At 42.6% G+C, this 15,362-nt stretch overlaps 1 protein-coding gene across 1 annotated transcript in view; it reads right to left on the bottom strand.

Annotated features, from left to right (window-relative positions):
- si:dkey-238o13.4 (uncharacterized protein LOC560780 homolog) overlaps positions 1-4,829 on the bottom strand; it is a 40,748-nt gene extending 35,919 nt beyond the window's left edge. Inside the window, exon 1 of the mRNA XM_038806368.1 lies at positions 4,291-4,829. Within this exon, the coding sequence (XP_038662296.1) occupies positions 4,291-4,375 (85 nt within the window). The 5' untranslated portion in view covers positions 4,376-4,829. The remainder of the gene's footprint in view (positions 1-4,290) is intronic.
- Positions 4,830-15,362: the final 10,533 nt, after the last annotated feature.

Raw genomic sequence — 15,362 nt, 5'->3', positions numbered from 1 at the left:
AGTGAATTCAATATATTCAGAGTATAGGGTTGTCAGCCTGGTGGATTGTCCAGCAGACGCAACGATGGAGCTGAATCTCCAAGGCACTGTTGCTCGCAATCCTGCAGCGCTTTGCCCCTACAGTTTGTGCCTATTCACTTCCTTTGTTTGCACCTCATCCGCCTTCCAGTTACCTGATGACTTCTGGCACATAGCCACAAGCAGACACTCAACTACATGGAGCCCCAATAGTTACAAGATAAACACGATAGCATCTGCAAATTGGGGGAAAGCGTCATACGATTAGATTGTCACCTACTCAACCCTTCAAGGATACATTTAATAAAAGTTGGCAACCTTCACAGAGAGCCACTGGCGAATGCCAATGATTGAAGATGGTGGAAATGGGGCCTTGTTGCAGGAGGGAATTGGAGTTCTGGAATAACTGAATATTATAGAGGGGAACAGACAGTGAGATCATTGTGAGCATATGAAGAAAAATCAATCCTTGGAGTGATAATTTCAGGGAAATCTTCAATTGGGGCAGGAATTAAGTCAAGGCACAAGCAGTCAACCTTCCAAAAGGAACATTGGGCATTCTTAGTGATGGAATGAATTGGGATAATTTCTTCCATTCAAGGTTGAGCTAGTTGAACCAATAAAATTTACTGGATCCATCTGATGGGGCAGCAAGGAAACCTGATGAACTCTAAGCCAATAATGTAAATAATGGCATGCGTGGGCCATGCAGGGTGACGGCACTTTAGCTGATGTTGACCTGGAGGGAATTACATCTCATTTAGTATTTGATGTCAGGCACAAAATTGATTAAAATGGGAATATGGTTTGTGTCAATTGCAGAGGCAGTCTCAGAGGTTACCTGTTATCACAGACTATGGTGGTAGTGACATGAACTGGGAGTTGTGTGTTATCAGACACTATGGTGGTAGTGACAGGAACTGAGAGTTGTGTGGGCGTGAAAGCTGACTTGGTGCTTACCAAAGTGAAGCAGATATAATGATCCTATCAGAAAACTTACTTGATTAAGTTAATAATCCTGCCTGGCTGAGAGAGGACATGCATAGCTGAATTATTGATCTTACCCATATTTCAGATTCTTCCAGTTACTTTATACAATGACGCCACCAAAAATATCGTCAAATTAGATGACTATTATAAAAATAACCAGGAAACTATCAAAGGAAATTGAAGTTAACTGTTTTAACTGGTTAATTTAATGCCATTTTGGAAAGGGACTTTGAATTTAATTCTCTTGATTGCGCAGTCAATCCTGTGCACAGTCAATCCTCCTACACTAGACTAACTCAATACTATGGTTCCATGGGCCATTAGAATCATAGAGCCCCTAAAGTGCTGAAGGAGGCCATTTGGCCTATCGAGTCTGCACCAATCCTTCAAAAGAGCACTCAATCCATGTCCATTCCCCCGTCCACCCCGCCCTATCTCCGTAACCCCATGGCCTAATCTGCACATTTCTGGGCACTAAGGGGCAATTTTAGCACGGCCAATCCACCTAACACGTACATCTTTGGACTGTGGGAGGAAACTGGAACACCCGGAGGAAACGTACACAGAAACGGGAAGAACGTGCAAACTCCACACAGATAGCCAAGGCCGGAATTGAACCCGAGTCCGTGATGCTGTGATGCAGCAGTGCTAACCACTGTGCCACAGAAGTAGAATGCATTCAGCTAGTTGGCAAAATAGAATTCCCTTTCATCTTATTTTGTTGCATTGTATCTGTCGATTTTTCTGAGATGAATAACTCATTGCTGGCAAGTATCACAGGCCTGAATGCTACCACAAGCAAGGCAGCTTTTCAACTGTCAATGCATTCCAAATGGGCTATATCTTAGATTCAAGCTTTTAGATTTTACAACAGGTAGGATTTCTACGGGAACAAAGATAAAATTATAATATTGCATACAATTAGCAATAACGCACCAATTGGAAGAGAATGTAGTTCAGGCAACTAAACTTATAATCAAAAAGGCCAGGGGTTAAATAAAAAAAAGGTCACCTGTCTCTTAATGCACTCATTTAGGATCCACATGTAATCGATTTGAAGTTTTGATGCATAGTTTTACGCATTTTCTCTTTGGAGTCCACATTAACTGCGACTTGTGATATCAAAGGCTGGTTTAGCTCAGTGGGCTAGACAGCTAGTTTGCAATGCAGAACAAGGCCAGCATTGCGGGTTCAATTCCTGTACCAGCTTACCCGAACAGGCGGCTGAATATGGTGACGAGGGGCTTGTCACAGTAAATTCATACTTGTGACAATAAAAGGATATTATTCTTATTATCATGGCAGTTATTACTGAAGTCTTGCAAACCGTTCTAATTCAGTGCCCTTAAATTGTTCTTCCTTGACCGAACACTTAATGCAAAACCGCAAGTAATGAACAAGAGAGAGAGAGAAAAAATCCACTTTGTCATTCCCTAGTCATTCTGGGTGCCTAACTTTGAACGTCTGGAGCAGCACGTTGCCTTTTGTGCTGTAATTGATCGCTTGTGGCTGGTTGAAAGGCAAACAGAACCAAACACACATTGACACATTCACGAGCAGCTGGATGATCCGTTTTAGAAACTGCCGGGAGCTTAGCTTTGTCGTGAAGACAACTGAACGGAAGACCTTTTTAAAACCTTTAAATAATAAACATGCTGGTGAAACACTGGCACAGTAGAGTGGAGCAGGTAAGTAATCTGTCGGAGACCCATTTATGTCCTAATCATGTGAGTTTTCCATTTATACTTCCTGGTGAGGTCCTTCATATATTCTGAAAAGGGAAATTTTACAGGAGTGTCAACTTTTCTCCCCCCTTGTCAGATGCCGACCCACCTGTCCTGTAAATCCTGCCTCTCTGCTTTTATGTTGGAATTTACTTGTTCGCATGTCTTTAAGTCACGCATTTGACCTGCAGTATTGCACAGGCGTGTGTGGCTTGTTGTTTAGGATAGATATCAAAGCCTTGGGGGAGGAGGGGAGACCTACACAGGAAATTTATACAATGATAACAGTGTATCATTGTATATGAGTGAGTGAATAAACTTGATCTGTTCTCCTTAGACTCGAAAGAGAATTTATAATGAGTTTCCAAAATTCTGAAGTGCAATGATGGAGTAAACCTGGAGTAAAAGTCTCCATTGGCAAGATGGGGTAACCAGGGGACATGGATGTATTGTAGTTGGAGAAAGAACCTTGCGGGGGATTCTTTTACAGGACATTGTGATCTGGAATGCGCTGCCTGAAAGTGGTGCTGAACGCAGATTCAATAGTAACTTTCCAATAGGAATTGGATATAGTAAAGTCACCATAGTCCTAGATGACTATAGGCTGCATTCCCCTTTGAGGGGGAGAGCTGACTGGTTGTGATTTTCACCATCACACCTCAAGTAGTGGGGGGGGGGGGGCAAGGTTGAGAAGGCAGGACCTTCATCAATTACGTCAGCGCGTACAGGAATTGAACCCATGCTGCTGGCCTCGATCTTCATCACAATGAAATGAAATAAAAATCGCTTATTGTCATAAGTAGGCTTCAAATTAAGTTACTGTGAAAAGCCCCTAGTCGCCACATTCCGGCGCCTGTTTGGGGAGGCTGGTACACGAATTAAACCTGCGCTGCTGGCCTTGTTCTGCTTTACAAACCAGCAGTCCAGCCAACTGAGCTAAATAGATATAGACACATGAAAAACAAAAATTTGCAGGATTATGGAGCGGGGTCAGGAGTTTGAAATGGCAACCTATTTGCCCACAGCAAGTTCCCACAAACAGCAATGTGATAATGACCAGCTAATCTATTTTTTGTTACGTTGATTGAGGGATAAACATTGGCCAGGGCACTGGGGATAACTCCTCTACTCTTCTTCGAAATAATGCAATGGAATATTTCACATCCACCCTAGGGTGGATTAAAGACCTCTTTCAGCTGGCTGGCAAATATGCTACGGGCCGAATGGCCTTCTTCTCGGTCATGTGATTTCATGAATCACCTTTTCACATGACACTGTTCAGTGGAAAAGGTTCGCGCGAATTGAGTCAGTTCATGATCACAGTTCATTTCATCAATGATTTTTTTATTAGATAAATAAAGTTGTCAGATAACATGAAGCACCAGGAGTAAACGTGCCGAGATTTAAAAAAAACCCACAGCAGAATGGAGACGAGAGCGGAAACCGAAGTTTACATTAAACTTGGGTCAAAGGTAAATAAACGGCATCAGAAGGATTCTCGATGCTAATTCAGCACCCGCAAGCGGAGGGCAAGGTGCCCCCAATATTCGCCACCTACCTTTTTCCAGCAGGACTTTGACAATCCCCGACCCAACAGTGCCGGCTCCCCCAAGCACAAGGGCGGTGCGATCGGCTGCAGACATCCTGGTCAGGGCGAGGAGTGTTTGCAGCGTCTTGCAGTGAAATGGACTGAAATTGATCCAGCGGCGAAGCTGAGCGGGCGCCTGGTCTTATAGCGGGCTGTTCAGGGGGCGCTCCGCCCTCTGGGCAACAATGCTCCACCCTCTAGTACCTGTCAACAGCACCGCTCTGATTTGCAATTGGCAAAACAAAAGAGTGAGCGGGACAGACGTTCCCGGGACACAATCGCACGAAGAAGGTGAAACAAACTCTCACATCAACAAACCCATCATCAACTCTGTCCCTAGCAATGGGAAGTGAGAACGCTGCGTCCGAGGGAGTCCCTCCCAAAACTAAACAAGCCGAATGTTTGGGATTACAAACGGCTCATTCCCGGTTTCTTGGAACACGGATCTCAAAGCTGCCCCCCTGGACATCCACCTACTGGATGTGCCAGAGATGTGACTGAGCTCTGGTGGGAGGCAGTCAGAATTCTTCATCAGAGCGAAAAATTGCGGAGATTTGCCCTGACATGTGAAGGCTGGCTGACTTCTTCACGCTGTGTGAAGAAAGCCCGTTTGATAAGCATGTCTCCCATCATTCTTCAATCTCCCCTCCCTCTGCAGACTGCAGTTTCAAATACAAAGCCTTGATGCCTTCTCACCATTCTTCATTTCGGTTTCCAGTCCCACTCTTATCAACTTTAGCAAAGTCTTGCACTCCACGATGCGGCCCTTTGAATACTTTATCAACACTGCTTCAACAGTTTGTGGAGGCAATGCTAAACTCGACCTAATGTCTATGTAAATATCCTTGTACCCATCATCCCTGTACCAAAAAAAAGCCAAGCAGCGTGCCTTAATGACTATCGTCCAGTGGCTCTGACATCCATCATCATGAAGTGCTTCGAAAGGTTAGTCATGGCATGAATCAACTCCAGTCTCCCGGATTGCCTTGATCCACTACAGTTCGCCTACCGCTGCAACAGGTCCTCAGCAGACACCATCTCCATGGCCCTGCACGCTACCCTGGAACACCTAGATAACAGAGACACCTATGTCAGACTCCTATTTATTGACTACAGCTCAGCCTTCAACACCATCATTCCTACGAAACTCATCTCCAAACTCCATGGCCTTGGCCTCGGCTCCTCCCTCTGCGACTGGATCCTGGACTTTCTAACCCACAGGATCAGTAAGGATAGGCAACAACACCTCCTCCACGATCATCCTCAACACCGGTGCCCCACAAGGCTGTGTCCTCAGCCGCCAACCATACTCTTTGTACACCTATGACTGTGTGGTCAAATTCCCCTCTAACTCGATTTTCAAATTTGCTGATGACACCACAGTAGTGGATTGGATTTCAAACAATGACGAGACAGAGTACAGGAATGAGACAGAGAATCTGGTGAACTGGTGCGACGACAATAATCTCTCCCTCAATGTCAACAAAACAAAGGAGATTGTCATTGACTTCAGGAAGCGTAGTGGAGAACATGCCCCTGTCTACACCAATGGGAACAAAGTAGAAAGGGTCGAGAGTTTTAAGGTTTTCGGTATCCATATCACCAACAACCTGTCCTGGTGCCCCCCATGTCGACACTATAGTTAAGAAAGCCCACCAACGACTCTACTTTCTCAGAAGGCTAAGGAAATTTAGCATGTCACCTCCGACACTCACCAACTTCTACAGATGCACCATCAAAAGCATTCTTTCTGGTTGTATCACAGCTTGGTATGGAGCCTGATCTGCCCAAGATTGCAGGAAATTACAAAAGGTCGTGAATGTAGCCCAATCCATCACGCAAACCAGCCTCCCATCCATCGACTCTGTCTACAATTCCCGCTGCCTCGGAAAGGCAGCCAGAAAATTAAGGACCCCACACACTCCGGACATACTCTCTTCCACCTTCTTCCGTCAGGAAAAAGATATCAAAGTTTGAGGTCACGTACCAACCGACTCAAGAACAGCTTCTTCCCTACTGCCAGCAGATTTTTGAATGGACCTACCTCGTATTAAGTTGATCTTTTCTTTACACCTTGATATAACTGTAACATTATATTCTGCAGCCACTCCTTCCTTCCCTATGTACGGTATGCATTGTTTGTACAGCATGCAAGAAACAATACTTTTCACTCTATACCAATAAATGTGACAATAATAAATCCAATCAAAAATCAAATACACTGGGGCAAAATTCGATATTCTTCAAAAACAGGCATTGGGATGGTGATGCGGGATTAACCCCACCCTTCCTTCTGTAGATGGTAAACATACCTGGCACTGCCTGCTAATTTTAACCATCGTTGCTGAAGCTCAATACTGAACGTGTTGTTGAGTTGGCTGCATGTCTCAGCAGGGGGCACAAGTTCATCCAAGGCTAACACAATATAGAAACATACATAGAAAATAGAAGCAGGAGAAGGTCATTCGGCCCTTTGAGCCTGCTCCACCATTCATTATGATCATGGCTGATCACCAAGTTCAATACCCTGATCCCGCCTTGTCCCCAATATCCCTCGATCCCTTTATCCCCAAGAGCTATAACTAATTCATTTAAAGTTAGTCTGCACCCTTTAAAATATGTGTGTACGTTGGGGAGGGGGTGGGGGTGGGGGGCGGTTGCTGGGGAGCTTTGCTCTGGCGGGAGCAGCGGCTGGGGTAGGGTGGCTGAATGAGCTGGCAGGAGGGAGGCCCTTGATCCACAAGAGGCTCCCCAGACAGATTCTACCCAAGTACTGGGGTAAGGAAGCGATCATTGTTGATGCAAGCAATGTAATCCAGAGCACCTGGATGCAGTTCAGGAAGAAGTGTAATGACCTCATTTGAGTGGCCAAGGTCGATGGATGCATTTCTGAATGCCATATCCTTATACATGAATCAACAGCCTCACTCATTGCTCAATTCACCACACTCCTTTCACTCATCTTTCAACAATCTGAACCACAACTTATGCGTCACATTCATAGCTTCACCTCACCCATTTAGCACTGCGGCAAGCTGCCCATCCACATCACACAGCTTCCAAAACATTGCAAATGAGTCAACCATGACAGGCATATCGCTCAAACGGATTGTACCACACTCACTGACACACATCCCTCTTTGGCAGGACATGGTGCTGCACAACCAGAGGCATCAGAAGATAACCAACATGGGACAGGCATCATGGGGCAGGCACGGCTGTCTATCCGAATCCTGATGCAAGAGATGGTTTTCGCCATCATTGCACTGAGGCGGGACCAGTTGCAAGGCTGGAACTATTAAGGATGATTCTGTGTTCACACCTAACCCTGCTTCCCACATCTCACTGCCCACTCATATCAAACTGGTTTCTGGATTTCAAGCAGCACATGGCCTAAGGCTTTCATCCACTTCCCTCATCATAACCAACGGGCTTTCCTCCTTTCAAATACTCAAGAACTGTGACCTGGCCAGGCACTGGTGAGGGATCAAGGAGTGAGAGGAAGAAGAGATTGATGACAACAAAATGATATTACTCATTCTGAGACTCTCAGTAACCAGCTCAGATGCTAATACTGCACGTACATTAGAGGACAGCTAGGGGGAGATGGTTGCATAGTGATAATGTCACTACTTTAATAATCCAGGGGTCCAGGTTAATGGTCTGGCTGCACAGATTCAAAATCCCACTATGTCAGCTGGTGGAATTTGAATTTCATCAATAAATCTGGAATATAAAATTGTTGTAAAACCCCATCTTGTTCACTAATGTCCTATAAGGAAGGAAATCTGCCATCCTTACCTGTTCTGGCCTACATGTGACTCCAGACCTCCAGTGATGTGATTGACTCTGAAGTGGCCTGGTAAGCCATTCAATTCATATATGGACAACAAATGCTGGCTTTGCCAGTGTTGCTCACATCCCATCAAATAATTTTCAAGAAGCTTATAGGTGAGATTTATATGCGGTTGCGACACGGAACATGGGTGGCCTGCTGCCAGAGCAGAGGGAAAGCCAGCTTCTGGAGGGTGAGGTTGCACAATGGTTCCTTTGCAGAGGACTGGGACGAGGGCCTTGACAGAGTGGTGAGAAATATTGAAATGGAAAAGTGCTTTTTAAAACAAAACAATGTTTATTCTATGAACTCAAGTTAACCTTTCTAAAACATACAGTGAACATCTTAGCAACCATTAATTCAAATACAATCCCCAAAGAATACAACTCTAAGTAATCCTTACTTTCCTTTTAACATCCATAAGACTTATAAAACACCTTTTAACAGAAGCACATCAGGTTTAAATTCACTACTGAGAGCAGCTATCCCAAAATGAACATTCATAAGCTTGCAGAGATTCATACACTTCCTGCTATGATTTCAGCTTCTCCAAAACTAAATTGCAACCAAGCCCATCTTGCAGCAAAAAGCCTAAGGCAAAAGTAAAAAGCTGACAGACAGCCCAGCTCCACCCACTCTCTGACATCACTGCAGTAATAAACACCCATTTTTTAAAGGTACTCTCACTACATATATTTATATACACACCCATTTATAAACACTCATTTCTCAAAGGTACTCTCAAATGACACCTCCCCGCAAGAAAAAAAATAAATCATCAACTTCAAGATGGTTTCATTTTTCACCTTTTCACCATCCTTTAAGAAATGCACACAGTAAATATACTTTATCGTTTCAAAAAAATAACACACGCAAACAGGTATAATAATATAGTCCATTTTTTTCTGTTCTTCTTCCAACTGGAATCCCTCTTGATTGACAGTCTCTTTGAACAAGAAGGTCTCTGCACGATCCATCCATTTCTCTACGCCTCGGCATTTCTCTTTAAAGTCAGATACTTTAGTTCAATCTGATCACAGTGTCCCTTGTAATTCTCCAATACAGGAGCATTGGTTATCACAGCTTTCAGGCAGTCAAATGCCTGTTGAAAGTCCGCTGTCCACTGAAATTGTCGACGTTTCTTCAGCAAGTCCATCAGTGGAGCAACAACGCTACAAACATTTTTCACAAATGTTCGATCAAATCCACACATGCCAAGAAATCGCATTATTTCCCTTTGTCTTGAACGTAACGGAAAATCTTCACTAACTGATGGTTTCACATCCCATGTGACCATTCGACCCTGTCCAATTGTATGGCCAAGGAAAGTGACTTGGACTTTTCCAAATTCACTTTTGGCTAGGTTTATGACCAAACCCGCCTCCTGAAGTCGATCGAATAACTCCATCAGATGTTTTAAATGTTCTTTCCATGTCTGGCTGAAAATTACCATATCGGCGATGTATACCGCACAATTGGGTAATGCTGAAACAACTTTGTTATTTAACCGTTGAAATGTAGCTGGGGCATTTTTCATGCCAAATGGCATAACTTTGAATTGGTATATACTATCTGGAGTCACAAAAGCTGAAATCTCCTTCACCCTTTCAGATAAAGGTACCTTTAAGTAAATCCAGTTTGGAAATAAAAGCTGATTGTCCCACTTTCTCAATGCAATCCTCCAAACGTGGGATAGAATAAGAGTCCGTTCTTGTAACTGCATTAAGCTTTCTATTGTCCACACACAACCGTTGGGTACCGTCTGGTTTTGGTACCATCACTATGGGTGAGCTCCATTGGCTGCAACCCACTTCAATTATGCCATTTTTAAGCATACTCTCAATCTCTTTGTTAACCTGTGCCAATTTTAAAGGGTTAAGTCTGTATGGATGTTGTTTGATTGGAATAGCATTTCCCACATCTACATCATGTGTAGCCATTTTAGTACTTCCCAATTTATCTCCACAAACTTGCCCATGTGATATCATTAACTCTTTTAGGTCAGTCTGTTTTTCTTCTGGAACGTAACTCAACAATTTATCCCAATTTTTAAGAACATCCTCATTTTCCAATTTAATTTGAGGTATGTCAAATTCCAAGTCATCTGGATTTGGTTTGTCACATTGAGTTAGAAGCATTAAAACCTCCTCCATTTTCTCTCCTTCTCTTTCAAAGCATATTCACATGACACACTTGGTGAGTCTTCCTTCTATCTGGTGTTTTTACCACATAATTCACGTCACTTAATTTCCTTTCAGTCTGATAAGATCCGCAAAACCTTGCTTCTAAAGGCTCATCTACCACTGGTAACAACACTAAAACTTCATCTCCACTGGCAGACTACGAACTTTAGATTTCTTGTCCGCTACCCGTTTCATCACATTTTGTGCAACTTGTAAATGTTGTCTAGCCAAATCACCTGCTCTATTTAATCGTTCCCTAAAATTTGACACGTAATCCAATAATGTAAGTTCTGATTTCTCACTCACCAATTTTTCCGTAATCAATTTAAGTGGTCTTCTTACCTCATGACCAAAAATTAGTTCAAAAGGACTGAATTTGGTTGACTCATTAGGCGCATCCCTAATTGCAAACATTATGAATGGAATTCCTTTATCCCAATCCTCTGGATAATCGTGACAATAAGCCCTCAACATTGTCTTTAATATCTGATGCCACCTTTCCAACATTCCCTGTGATTCTGGATGGTACGCAGTTGATTTAAATTGTTTTGTTCCGAAGCTATCCATAACTTCTTTCAATAACCTTGAGGTAAAATTTGATACTTGATCCGATTGTATTTCTTGTGGGTAGTCCATATCTAGTAAAGAATTTAAGTAACTCCTCCACAATCTTTTTAGCTGTAATATTACAGACTGGAATGGCCTCTGGAAACCTAGCAGACACATCCATTATCGTCAAAAGATATTGATTCCCACTTTTCGTTTTAGGAAGCGGTCCTACACAATCAATTAGGACTCTCGTAAAAGGTTCCTCAAATGCTGGAATGGGTATTAAGGGTGCTGGTTTTATCACTGCTTGAGGTTTCCCTATCATTTGACATGTGTGACATGATTGACAAAGTTTTACTACATCTTTATGTAGTCCAGGCCAATGAAAATGTTTCTGGATTTTAGCTTGAGTTTTCCTTATTCCCAAATGACCTCCCACTGGTATCTCATTTGCAACTCGCAACACCTCCTTTCTATACCCTACCGGCAATACTACTTGAACTTCTGCCCACTTTTCATCTGCCTGCATATGTAAAGGTCTCCATTTTCTCATCACACCATCACTTTTATGGTACTATCACTCTCGTATACACTCAGATTTTCTTCCGTATATGCTTTCTGATACATCCGTTTTATTTCTATATATTTCTGTTGTAACTCCGCCAATTTTCCTGAACTAAAACTATTTGCCTCATCCTCCACCTGTTCTTGTTCTTTTTCAACCATCTGATCAAAAATCATTTCTGATAATTGTACTTCAACTTCATCGTCACTCTTTGATTTCTCCTCTTGTCTTAACCTGTGACTTTGTGACCTTGTTACTACACAATCTGGAAAAATCCCAGGTTATTCATCCTTCAACACTTCAGTTGTCTGATTTTCCACTGGCTTGTCAACCACAGTAGGCATCACTCACGCCTGCGATCCTGCTATATCATTACCCAAGATAAACTGTATTCCTGGACAAGATAGTTTCTCTATTACTCCTACTACCATTTCACCACTCTTCACTGGACTTTCCAACCTTACCTTATATAATGGAACATGACTCCTCTCACCCTGAATTCCACATATTACCACCTTTTCTGGCAATATTCTTCCCAAACTACATAACTCCTCATCTCTTACCATTAAAGATTGACTAGCTCCTGCATCTCTTAAAATTGTGACTTCTTTATCAGCTCCTGCTGATACACATGAGCAATCTTTACCCACACAAGCAAATTCTTTAAAGAGATCTGGCACCTTCTTATCAATCACTTCTTGATCAGGTTGTGCAATCTTTTGCACCTCCGTCGCTTCACTTGGGCTTTCCTTTACCACTTTAACAAACCACACTGTCTTATCCTGTTTTACCACATCAGCCTTCCCAGTGCTTTTCTTCAACGACCAACATTGTGACTTCACACGGCCTAGTTTATTACAGTGAAAACATTTGAAACTTTTCATTTCTTTTCCATCCACCTGGATTTCTTTTTTTAATCTGAGGTACACTCTCCTTATTATCTCCCATCAGATCACCTTTACCTTTACCGCTTGAGTATTTCTCATGTCCCCAGTTTCTATCCTTCACAGGTTGAAACTGATGTTGGAAACCAAACTTTGATTTATGAACTAATTCATAATCACCTGCCATTTCTGCTGCTAACCTCTAAGTTTTAGCCCTCTGCTCTTCCAGATGAGTTCTCACTACATCAGGAATTGAATTTACAAACTCCTCCAAAAGCATAATTTCTCTGAGAGCTTCATACGTTTGGTCTATTTTCAAAGCCCTTATCCACCTATCAAAATTACTCTGTTTGATCCTTTCAAACTCCATGTATGTTTGACCAAATTCTTTCCTTAAATTTATAAACCTTTGTCTGTAGGCTTCAGGCACGAGTTCATTTGCACCTAAGATGGATTTTTTCACCTCCTCATACATCCCAGATACCTCCTCCGGTAGTGATGCAAACACTTCACTAGCCCTACCTACCAGCTTTGTTTGAATCAGTAATACCCACATGTCCTGTGGCCATTTCATTTGTTTAGCTACCTTCTCAAATGAAATGAAAAATGCTTCCACCTCCTTCTCCTCAAGCTTTGGCAATTCTTGGATGTATTTAAATAGATCCCCACCAAGCTTTCGACTGTGAAGCTCTTTCTCACTATCCTCATCACTATCATCCAACTGTACATTTCCTTTTACGTCTGCCAATTTTAACTGACTGTCATGTTTCATGGCCATTTACTTAAGTTCAAACTCTCTCTCTTTATCTTTTTCCTTGATCTGTATCTCCCTTTCTCTTTCTTTTTGTTCTGCTGGGGCTATTCTTTCTTTTTGCCTTTCTTCTCTTTCTTTTCCCTCTCTCTCTCTTTTGTATTCAAGCTGCTTTAATTCTTTCTCATGTTCCATTTGTTTAATTTGTAACTGAATTTTTGCCATTTCCAATGAGTCAAACTGTATCTCAGGCAACTTTAAATGCTTCGCCACCACCATAATTACCTAATCTTTTCGCATTTTGTCAGGTAATGTTAACTGCAATGGTTTTGCCAAATCTAACAGTCTGCTTTTAGTCTCTGAATGTAAGATACTGTGTGTGACCGTCTCCACCCCAAAAACCTCAGAGCCTCTGAAGGAGCCATTGTTCACAACAGACTCCCCACGTAAATTGAAATACCACACCTGAAAAGCAACCACAAAATGCTCACCACTCACTGTCTTTCAGTTCACTAATCCAATCCAACTTTTATCCCCCTCGAGCCCTCAATTTATTATGGGCCACAGTTTAGAGAACCCCAAAGTGTATCAAACTTTTACTAGATTGTGGTATGGGGGGCACACGGCACACTCTACAGGTGTGGTAGAGCAGAAATGGAAAAGTATTTTTTAAAGCAAAACAATGTTTATTCTATGAACTCAAGTTAACCTTTCTAAAACATACAGTGAACATCTTAGAAACCATTAATTAAAATACAACCCCCAAAGAATACAACGCTAAGTAATCCTTACTTTCCATTTAACATCCATGAAGCTCATCAGGTTTAAATTCACTACTGAGAGCAACTACCACTTTGAAAACCCCAAATGAACATTCATAAGCTTGCAGAGATTCATACACATCATGCTGCAATTTCAGCTTCTCCAATACTAAAATGAAACCAAACCCACCCTGCAGCAAAAAGCCTAAAGTGAAAGTAAAAAGCTGACAGACAGCCCAGCTCCACCCACTCTCTGACATCACTGCAGTAATAAACACCTATTTCTTAAAGGTACTCTCACTACAGATATTTATATACACACCCATTTATAAACACTCATTTCTCAAAGGTACTCTCACATGACACGTCCCCGCAAGAAAGAAAATAAACCATCAACTTCAAGATGGTTTCATTTTTCAGCTTTTCACCATCCTTTAAGAAATGCACACAGTAAATTTCTTAAAGGTACTCTCACATGACAGCATTCACACAAAGATGCGTGCTGCATTGGCAGATCTGTCAGAAAGTCCATGGTCACTGACAAGAAGATTTCACCACCAACTTGGCATAAGGCTTTGTGCAGGGTTTGGAACCTAATGTTTCCATTGTGATAGTGGTTTCCAAACCTGTGGGAACACTTGCGAACCTAACCATATCGCAGTGTCTGACAGTCAATGTCTCAGCTCTCATTGCAGCATGAGCATAAGCCACATAATCGGCTGCATTTAATGGGGCGGGGGACTGACCTTCGACTGTGAAGCATTTATTCTAACCACCATGCTACCGTGCTGCATGACTGGAACAAGCCCATATTGAACCCATAACACTCTGGGATGGAAAGGAGGACCTGCCCTCGGCCACCATGCTGAAAACACACCTGGTTGAGGGATGTAAAATCCAGCCCAATGACGCTCTGACTGAAGTGATGAAAACTCAGCCTGGTGCTATTCAGGCTCAGAAGGCTGCCATCATTGCTGCGAATCCTAATGTTCAAAGGGGTTGCAGGCACTCATAGCAGTTCAGCCGTCTGTGCAATCCACCAGCCATGCTACAATATCTAGCATTGGTTAGGAACACTGGAACAGGTAAAGGCACACCAAAGGTCATCAAAAACGAGTGCTCAAGGTTGATTAGTTGACTTTCGAATGGAAAGTTAATATTGGAAAGTTTATTTCGGTGTTATTTATTTTAGCGTTCTGATCAAGAAAATGCTGGGATATTTTGTAACAGATGGATGGTCAAGTGTGGGACTGTTGTTAAATGGAGAATTGGGATTACGTCCAGTGGTACTACAGTCAGATGAACCAATCAGAGTTAATCCAGCCAGAAAGGAGATGGACTGGTTGCCTGATCCCTTCCCCCGTCTTCCTCCCCTTCCATCCCCCTCTCGTCTTCCTTCTGCACGAGACACAATGAAACATACATGGAAACTAGAATTAGGAGGAGACCATTCACCCCTTCGAGCCTGCTCCACCATTCATTATGACCATGTCTGATTATCAAGTTCAATACCT

Source organism: Scyliorhinus canicula, chromosome 9, assembly GCF_902713615.1.
Source record: "Scyliorhinus canicula chromosome 9, sScyCan1.1, whole genome shotgun sequence".
Taxonomy (NCBI): Eukaryota; Metazoa; Chordata; class Chondrichthyes; order Carcharhiniformes; family Scyliorhinidae; genus Scyliorhinus; species Scyliorhinus canicula.
Note: the sequence above shows the minus strand (reverse complement) of the source record. Positions and strands in the feature narration are given on the sequence as shown.